The sequence below is a fragment of the Ochotona princeps genome, chromosome 16 (genome assembly GCF_030435755.1).
Source record: "Ochotona princeps isolate mOchPri1 chromosome 16, mOchPri1.hap1, whole genome shotgun sequence".
Classification (NCBI taxonomy): Eukaryota; Metazoa; Chordata; class Mammalia; order Lagomorpha; family Ochotonidae; genus Ochotona; species Ochotona princeps.
This window is the reverse complement of record NC_080847.1, coordinates 55846011-55855802: the sequence shown is the minus strand read 5'-3', so window position 1 is coordinate 55855802 and position 9792 is coordinate 55846011. Positions and strand designations below refer to the sequence as shown.

The 9792-nt window shown below is 54.7% G+C and overlaps 1 protein-coding gene across 2 annotated transcripts in view; it reads left to right on the top strand.

Annotated features, from left to right (window-relative positions):
* Positions 1-2791: 2791 nt before the first annotated feature.
* Positions 2792-9792, top strand: part of LOC101519962 (sialic acid-binding Ig-like lectin 5) — a 48643-nt gene continuing 41642 nt past the window's right edge. Inside the window, exons 1-8 of one of the 2 annotated variants that reach the window (XM_058674122.1) lie at positions 2793-3005; positions 3100-3489; positions 3672-3947; positions 4210-4257; positions 5103-5360; positions 5461-5763; positions 5920-6019; positions 6941-7022. In XM_058674122.1, coding sequence (XP_058530105.1) covers positions 2963-3005; positions 3100-3489; positions 3672-3947; positions 4210-4257; positions 5103-5360; positions 5461-5763; positions 5920-6019; positions 6941-7022 — 1500 coding nt within the window. In that variant the 5' untranslated portion in view covers positions 2793-2962. Of the gene's footprint in view, positions 3006-3099; positions 3490-3671; positions 3948-4209; positions 4258-5102; positions 5361-5460; positions 5764-5919; positions 6020-6940; positions 7023-9792 lie in introns of both variants that reach the window. The other variant, XM_058674123.1, reaches the window with a different exon arrangement.

Genomic DNA, 9792 nt, shown 5'->3' with positions numbered 1-9792 from the left:
CTTTAGCCATAGATCCTCTGTTTTCATGTGTAACCCTGCTGGCCTCATTAGAGCATTTTGTTGAGATTCTGAGTCCCGCGTGCCGGACGATGGCAGAGGGCCCAGAGCTGTGAAGGCATCACAGTGGAACAGAGTGAGAGCCCGGTTTTCATGGACGTCCTAGGACTTTAGCGAGGGGGGTGTGCTGTGGGACCCTCCTGTGATGGAGCAGGCTAAACTGCACCTGCAGTACCACATCCCATAAAGCATTGGTTGAGTCCTGGATGTTCCCCATTCGATCCAGCTCCCTGCTTGTGGTCTGGGAAAGCAGTGGAGAACGGTCCAAGGACTTGGAACCCTGCACCCATGTGGGAGACCCGGAAGATGCTCCTGGCTCCTGCCATGGGATGGGGCCAACACTGGCTGGCTGTTGCAACAATTTGGGGAGTGAGCCAGTGGATGGAGATCTCTCTCTGTCTCTCTCTCTGAATCTCTATAAAAATTCATCCTTTCAAATAAATATAAAGAAACCTTTTGTAAGGCAAGCATGTTTTGTACAACTGTCCTGGCCGGAAGTTTGGGCACAGTGGAATTGGATGGCAGCATGACTGGTCAACACCATCCTGTAAAAACTCCCGTCCTGTCCCATCACACCAAGCCTCTCTCTGGCTGTGTCACCTCCTGCCCACGGTGTCACGGCCGAGCAACCCACCCCACCTGCCTTCACTCAGTGCCACTGAGCAAAGGACTCTCGGCACTGACTCCTCCCCGAGGGAACCTCACGGTTCAGTCACTTTAGGACACAGCTCCACCTCGCTTTCCTCTTCACCTCATCCTGCTGACACGAGGATCCGGACTTACACTAGTTCAGTCTGGATGTTTCCACTCCAGCACGGCGTGAAAGCCACAGTGTGTAGGTGAAGCTTTGCAACTTGGAACTTGTGTGTTTTCTCAGGATGCTGAGCTATGCCATGGAGCCAGCTGCTGGTTGAGTGTCTGACCACAGGTGTAAGCCACCCTGACTCCGGGGTGTTGGGTGGGCTAGGGGAGTAGACCCCAGGGTGTTGGCTGGGTAGGTGAGTTGTCCCCATCTCAGGGGACAGTATTTGAGATGAATCAGCAGTACGTCACCACGTCCTCCGGACCCAGAGCAGCTCTCCAGCCAACACCCCCTCTGCTCGTGGCATGTCTCGTGACTCTCACTCCAGGAAGGAGGCTGTGTGTTCGGCTGATCCCGTGTTTGACATGCGCACATCCCTTACTGGGTTCAAGGCAGGCCTGCACTGGAGCTTGCAGCTTCCTGCTACTGTGCACCCGGAGATGGAGCACAGATACAACTAGAGATGCAATGTAGGAAGCAATCATGTGAACACACACACACACTCCTCTCTCTAAGATCAACTCTGTAGCTCTGTCGCAAGTGAAGAGGCTCTCCTCTTGGGGCTGTGTGGTCACTCTGGAGTTATCTCTGTTGCTCAAAGGAGCCTTGTGTCCTTGGAAGCAGGAGCTCAGCTGGCAGCTGCCTCTGGGGCGTGGCTTCCCTGGCAGAAGTGATGGTGACATCTCCTCTTCTGTCTGCCCACGTCTGGCGGTTTCTGGCTGCCTGTAGCTCTCTTCTCTCCCTCCCCACCCAGTGCGCATGCCTGGGCAATAGAGGCAGGGAGAAGGGGACTCTACTCTGAACACGACAAAGAGTGGAGAGGTTGACAGTGGAAGACTGAGGCACAATGTATGGGGAGGGGTCCGATGATGAAAGCTCCTTAGCACACAGCACGTAGCCCATGGGTGCTCATTCAACCAACTTCAGGCTCCTGCTGCCACCGCCCTGGGTGGAGCAGGACACACAGAGCTCAGGAGAGACCTCTGCCTGAAGTCTGGCCGAGGGCACAGCCATCTTTGCACACAGGCCCTTGTCTTTGGAAGCAAAGGCACATGGCAGCAAGTGGCAGGACTCACCACACTGCTAAGTAAGCTGCCAGGAGATGACATGGGAAAATGACACGCTGCCTTTAGGATGGGTACAGCCTGCCTGCCCACTGCACCCGCATGCCTTCCTCCCAGACGCTGGGTTGGTATTCTAGCATGAGCCTCTCCAGGAGAGTGATTGTAACAGGATGTCTGTAGACAGAGGACACAGCCAAGCCAGCGTCTGTGGGCACTGTTGACCAGGATGCCACTTTGTCCTGAGCTTCTGAAGGCCCTGCTTCCATAACCTGTTGTCAGGAAGCTCTGAATGTTGGCACGTTCCTGGTTGAAACAGAGGTGGGGTGTTGCAGAGCCCAGGCTTTCCTGCCGATTCTTGGGGCCTCCATCATGTTGGATCCACCGAGGCTGAGCTCCACAGGGACCATCTGGCATCTGCAGCCTTCAGGGAGACCCCACTGGGAAGGGTCACCTCCTCCCTTCAGACAGCCCAGCCCAAGTGGACTGAGCCTCATGGCTGTCCCACAGGACCCTCATGAAACCCCAGACCCATGCAGGAAGGTGCTGTGTTCCCAAAAGCCCTCCAGCAGGGCCCACCCTCCCCTCATCCAGGTCCCTCTCGCCAGCACTTCCAAGGCACTTCCAAGTTGGGGTTCCTCCAGGGTTCAGAGGGACATGTTGGAGGGAGCTTGCAGCTGCCTGTCCCCTGCACGTCGCTCGCCTGGTCCCTGTTCTCTCTCCCATCCTGTCTGCACACGCCCTTGGTGCTGGATGCTTATCTGAACATGACTCAGCAGCTGTACCAGGGAGAAGCTCCACGCCTCTAGGCCCTCCATCCCCACTGAAACCCCCTACACTCTTTGTCTGCCATGTCTGCTGGGGACAGCAGGAATACCATCTCCCTGCCCCCAACAAGCCACCCAGGCCATGCAGCACCCAAGTTCCCCTTTGGCATTGCCCAGGCCCACACTCACCCAGCAGCTTCCTGTTGCTCTCACTTGGCCACACCGCACGTTTGAGACATTTCTTTGCCGAGCACTGGGACTAGAACCCAGACTCAATGCTGCCTCTGCTGCTGCTGCTACTGTCCCTGCTGTGTGGGGGTGAGTGGGTTCACTGGGCAATGGGGACAGGGGGCCTCTGGTGGGGTCAGGGCTGTGTCTGAGTCTCTGTCCCCTCTTCCCGGCCCCTGTCCAGGGTCCCTGCAGCAGGACCCAGGCTACAAGCTGCAGGTGCAGGAGTCGGTGACAGTGCAGGAGGGCCTGTGTGTCCTCGTGCCCTGCTCCTTCTCCTACCCTGAGACCAGGACTTACTGGACAAACCCTGGCCGGACATTTATCTTCTGGTTCCGAGACGGGGACAATACCGACTATAATGCTCCTGTGGCCACCAACAAGCCAGATTGGCCAGTGATTTCTGAGAAGAAGGGCCGGTTCCACGTCCCCAGCGACCTCAGCACCAACAACTGTTCTCTGAGAATCACAGACGCCAGGAGGGAAGACACAGGAACGTACTTCTTGCGAGTGGAGAAGGGAAGCGAGGTCAAATACAACTACATTCAGAAGAAGCTGTCTGTGGAGGTGACAGGTGCGGATGAATTCCCAGGAGAGGGCCTAGGATGGACACCGTGTGTTAGGATGGGGACAGAGTGGGCAGGTGGCGAGGGGAGATGTGGGATCAGGGGTGGGCATGGGGCACGGGGCCCTGGTCACTCTCAAGGTCCCCTTGCGTTCCACACCCTGGGTCCAGCTTCCTGCCTCTGTCCTCAGCCCTGACAGAGAAGCCCCACATCCAGCTTCCGGCACCCCTGCAGTCTGGCCACACCACAGAGCTGCACTGCAGCCTGCCAGGGCACTGCCCGAAGGGGAGATCTCTCCGCTTCTTCTGGAAGGGCAGTGCCCTTGACTCTCAGATTCCCTGGAGGGTCAGGTCCTCATTGTCCCTCACACCGAGGCCCCAGGACCACGGCACCAACCTCACCTGTCGGGTGCAGTACGCGAGCGGTCAGGTGACCACGGAGAGAACCGTGCAGCTCCATGTCTCCTGTGAGTGCTGGGTGGGGCAGCCTGTGCTCCCAGGGGCAGTGGGGCAGTGTGCCTGCATGGGATTGTACATGTGCGTGCAGGAGTGTGCGCGTGTGCTCATCTTGTACATGTGCATGTAACACAGCCACATAGAGCGTCTGGGTGGATCTGAGCGTGGGTGTGCGGGAGTGGGCAGGTCAGAAGGCCACTGCTTGGGTATCCCGTGTCTCCACGCATGTGCTGTTGCTCACCCCTGAGGCCAGGGCCCCTTCTTCCCTCCCAGATCCTCCTCAGAACCTCAGCGTCAGCGTCTTCTTTCACGACAGCACAGGTAGGGAAACCTCTGCTCCCAGGGACTGGGACGTGGAGCCTGCAGCCTACACTCTGTCCCCACAGCTGTGTGTGCGTGTGTGTGTGTGTGTGTGTGTGTTCCACAAGCACTGATGTGTGCTTGCAGCACAAGGCATGCACACACATGCAGAGACACTGGTGCAGTGTGTTCCTATGCACACAGACTTGCTCATTCTTACACACGTGTGTGTTCGTACAAGCACATGCGTCCTGTGCCTAAAACCATGAGCAGACATTGAATGCTGTCCAGCCTCGCCCTCCCTGTCCAGGTCCCGTCACAGCTGCCAGGTCACCTCCACTTCCAGCTGGCACACCTTGCTGTGGCTGCACTTCTCCCGCGGACTCAGGACTCACGTTGTGGGAAGGCTCAAGGGAAGGCTCACAGGCCCGGGGAGAGCAGCCCACGTGTTGGTGAGGCCAGAGTGGCCCCCTCTGCTCTGACAGAATCCAGCAGGGCTCTCCCAAACCCCATGGCAAAATGGAGTTAAAACTAAGTGTATTTTGGTGCAAAAACAAAACAAAACAAACAAAAAATCTGGAATCCATGTGGGTTGCTCTGCTAGCATCATTCTCCATGGTCTTCAAGATCATCAGGCCTCAGGGCTGTACATGCATTGGACTATTATAGATCCTGCCCCACCCCAACCATCCTCTACCCCCGACCACCTCTCCCCCAAGAGAGGGGAGCCCAGACCCTTGGGACAAAGTTCCTGAGGTGTGATGCAGGAGGGCTGGGAGGGAAGTAGGAGTGCTGGTCAGTGAGGGACAGGGTGCCATTCCCGCCCTGAGGGGGGCTCCCACCCTCAACAGGTCTCTTCCCCCAAGCCTCCAGCATGCTGCCTACCGGCTCCTCCCTCACCGTCCCGGTGGGCTGGGCTCTGCGCCTGCGCTGCTCAGCACTCAGCAACCCTCCTGCCAACCTGAGCTGGGTGCGGGGACCCCCAGACCTGCAGGCCACCCCTGTCTCCTTCACCGACATCCTGGAGCTGCTACAGGTGCAGCCAGAGCACGGAGGGCAGGTCTCCTGCATAGCCCAGAACTCGCTGGGCTCCCGGCACCTTTCCGTGAACCTCTCTGTTCAGGGTGAGTTTGGTCCTGGGATTGGAGGGCAAGGGGGTCAAAATCCCTCCAATAATAAGCAAGGGAGAGACGCCCTGCTGAGTCCTGCCTGCTCTCCCCCCAGCCCCTCTACAGCTGCTGGGCCCCTTCTGCTCCTGGGAGGCTTGGGGTCTGCACTGCCACTGCTCCTCCCAGGCCCAGCAGGCCCCGTCCCTGCGCTGGCGACTCGAGGAGCGGCTGCTGGAGGGGAACAGCAGTGGGAACAGCAGTGTTGCCCCCCTCACGGTCACGTCCAGCTCTGCTGGGCCCTGGGCCAACAGCTCCCTGAGCCTCCGCGGGGACTTCCGCCCTGGCCTCAGGCTCAGCTGTGAGGCCCAAGACACCTATGGGAGCCGGAGAGTGCATGTCCTGCTGCTACCACCACCAGGTCAGTGGACCAGAGTGACCCCGAGTGAGAGTGGCTGGAGAAGAAACTGGCCCTGGGAAGGTGTGGGAAGACAGGGCTCTCCAGCAATGTGAGGAGTTGGGGAGAGTAGCGATGGTTCTGGAAGCAGACCCAGGACCCCCGCTCTCTCCCCCTTAGGACAAGGAGCATCCCAGCCAGGTGTGGTCCTCGCGGCCCTCATGGGAGCCGGAGCCGCGGCCATCACCTTCCTGTGCCTGTCCCTCCTCTTCTTTGCCATGTGAGTCTTGGTGTCTCATGCGTGGACGAGGTGCCAGATGGCACGAACAGGTGCCAGCGTGGTACTCAGGAATCAGGGAACACACGGTGACACACGGCAGGACCTGTGAGCCAAAGCCTTTATGGGGTTCAGAGGAAGGAGGAGCAGGATTGGAGGCTTGGGGGTCTGCAGCGAGGAGCTCCAGGCGGCTGCGGTGGGCTGGAAGGCAGGCTCGTAGGCAGTGACTCGCTGTCTACACTGGCTGTGCGTTAGGAGGCGGGGGCTCCAGAAAGCTGGAAGTGTGTTCACTACAGCAGGTGTGGGTTGGTGGGTGATGGACATCTCTGATGTCCCTGGACATCGGGGAGCAGTGCTGAGCACCCCCAACCTCCCTGAAGTGGAGTTTTCTCACGGTGTGTTTCATCCACTCCAAGTGTGCAGCCCAGAAGCTTGGGGTGCATTCCCCGAACTGTGCCTCCCTCACCGCCATCCAGTTTAGAATTGCGTTCCCCAGCCCACATGGAAAGCAAAGGAGAAAGGGAGGAAGATTTTGAGCCGTGGCCGCTCACCTTCCCCCACGGCCTGCATCTGTTCTCCAACTTCCTCTCTTCGGGGCGTTGCATGTAAACAGAATCATAATTGTAGCGTGCTCCCTGCACGCTGCTCTAGCTCAACCCCACATGTCCCGTGTGGCAGCGCTCCACGGCTTCTCACCCCTTATCAGGGGAGCGTGTTTCATCTGCGCCCTTTTCTACATTTGCTTCCACATCTTTGCTATACGTAAGACGGTCAGGATCGTTTGTGATCGTGTAAGCATTTGTGAGGTAATGAGAGAAATTCTGCCTTAAGCCACCTTGGCCAGGTTCCATCTTTACATCTTCACTGAAGGCTCTCCCGTCCTGAGTACTCCCAGCTACCACATGCTGGTTTTTCTTCTCTTAGAGTGAAGTTATACAGAAAGCAATCAACCGGCCCGTGGCAGCACACAGAAGATGAAGACCCTGTCATGGCTTCAGTCACCTTGGTGAGTATCGTGGATGTCCTTGACAGTGTCTATTGCGCTGAGCGCCCCCGCAGCCATGTGGGAGGAACTGTGAGAGCTGTCCTGATCTGGCCCTTGGTCTTCTCACTTCCTCTCTGCTGACTGCCAACTCCACCTCCTGGCCTCCTCCAGCCATCATCCTGAACACAGCTGGCCAAAGCCATCTCCCCAGAAATATTGCTTTCTGCCCAACCTGGCCCCCAGTGCTGTCCCCTGCCATTGCTTAGGGAATCAGACCCACACTCCCTGACCCATCTCTTCATGGCTACTCAAACTATTTGCTGGCCACTGAACCTGGCTCTGTAGTTGGCCACGTTGTTCTTCTGTCTCCAGACAGGTTGAGCCTTTACACGTCCAGTTCTTTCTGGTTTCCACCAGGCCATCTCGTCAAATCCCTTTAGCTCTAATCTTGGTATTTCCTCCTGGTCAACATCCGTCCCCGCTCCCACACGTCTTCCCAGCTGTACCTGCATGCATCATAGCACTTATCTCGTCCTCATGTTGATGAAGTTCTTGGGAACGGGGCTGTCTGCTTCAATGCTGTGATTCCAAATGAGGATGGAGGACAATATCTCTCTGTTGTCACATGCTTACCTCCTCGACAAATCTTGGTCACTTCTGGAGTGCCTCTTTCTCGGCAGTGTTTGATCTTTCCTGATTTTGTTGAAAGGCTTTATATTTTTATACCATCGTCTACTGATATACATAAGTCTCTTTCCCAAGTCCATAATTTCTCTTCACTTTTCCTAAGGTGACCAATGGATGAACATACGTTCTTAATTGTAATATAATCATATTCAGCCATTTTCCCTTTTCGCTTTTCCTCTGTTTTGGCCATTTGGGCAATCAACCAGCAGCTGAAATTTCTCTCTCTCTAACTCTTTCAAGTAAAACAAAACAAAAACTTATAGGTGGGCCTTAGTGTCTTGGCTACACCATTAGGATCAATTTGTCAAATTCCAGAAAATACTCCTGTTGCTGTTTTTCTTGGGATTGAATTGAGTTTAGATATTAATTTAGGAAGAAGTTACTTGGCTATGGATTTAAGTCTTTTCATCCATAAAAAGAAACCTAACTCATCTGTTTAAATCTTTTTAGTGTTTTTAAGAATTATGTGGAATTTCTTCACACAGTTGTTACATGTCTTTTGTTATGTTTCTTCCTATATACAGATCTTATTGTTGCTATTTTTGTAAAAGATTTATTTATTTTTATTGGGGAGGCAGATCTATAGAAAGCATGAGAGAAAGATCTTCCATCCTCTGGTTCACTCCCCAAGTGCCCACAATGGCTGGAGCTGCGCTGAGCTGAAACCAGAGGCCAGGAGCTTCTTCTGGGTCTCCCACATGGTTAAAAGTTGCCAAGGCTTTGGGCCATCCACCACTGCTTTCCCAGGCCACCAGCAGGGAGCAGGATGGGAAGTGGAGCAGCCGGGACATGCGCTAGCACCTGTACGGGGGCATAGTGTATGCGAGCCATGGAGCCACTGCACTGTTGTAAGTGCTACATTCTTCAAAGTGCATTTTCTGATGCTTATTGCTCAATGTGTATGCTTTCTTTCTGCAAGTGGTCAATACCCATGTTGGCCTTGGATATCAGCTGACACTTGCTACTTGGGTGGAGAAGTCTCGGGTCTTTTCATTCCTGTATTTATCTCTTCCTCCTCAGAGACAACACCAGCACGTGAATACGTGCATGTTTATTGTTAACTGCCATGAGTTTCTAAATCAAAGCAGCTGCTTTTGATGCACATACATGGTTTCCCTCAATAATCAACTTGCCCTTCTGGCCGTCAGGTTCTGAGTGCCGCCAACCTCATGTACATCCTGCAAGTAATTTTCTTTCCAAGAGATTTCAGATGTCCACAAATGACCTGTTCTATGAAAACTCATTTTGAATGGGAAATAAAAACTTGCAGACGCAGCCTCAGAGGCCCAGGGAACCCCTGAGGTTGTGGTTGAGATAGTTCCCCACTGTGTGTTGGCACAGAGCTTCTCCTTTCTCCTTCCGGAATCGATCGCATTGAGTCCACCTGCTGAGTTCCTCCTAGGTCTTCCCTGTGACCACATGTTTCTTCACGGTCACCCTCAGCCTCTCCTAGGGTCAGCTGTCTGGGTGCTGTTGCAAGGTGCAAGCAAGATCATGCCAGACAAGTCTAGGGTTTATTAAGGAGTCTTTATTAACCAAGCCTGGTGATAATAGGGCCCACTGGAAATAGTAAATCACAAGTCCATATAATTGAAACCCCAAGAGAAACAAATGGTCATTACCCTGAAGTCCATTTGTTAAACTGAAGGCCTATGTCCCAGCTTCCCCAGCAATATAAGTTATCCTAAGGGACATACAGTGAACAACCCGGGCACACTTACAAAGCTACAGGCATTCACCTTGCCTGGTTTCTCTGCCCACATTCCACTACCGTTAGGCCTCACCTCTCTTGGAACTCTTAGAAACACAAAGCATCTTAGCATTAACATCTTCACTGACTTGCCCAAGCAGTGAACAGAGGGTGAGGAATACAGACAGACAGGGAGCATGCTCAGGGGCTACCCGTCCTCGGAGTCTGTCCGCAGGAAGCCAGAGAGCAAGAAGGTGCTGGGGAAGCCAAGAGTCAGAGTGCCAGAGTGACGGAAGCGCATGACCAAGAGAGAGCCCCTTCCTGTCATGGGCCTTCATGGGGGCTTGTGAGGGGAGTGGTTACACAACAACACAATACCTCCCCCTCTCAGGTTCCACGTGATGACAGGTGAAT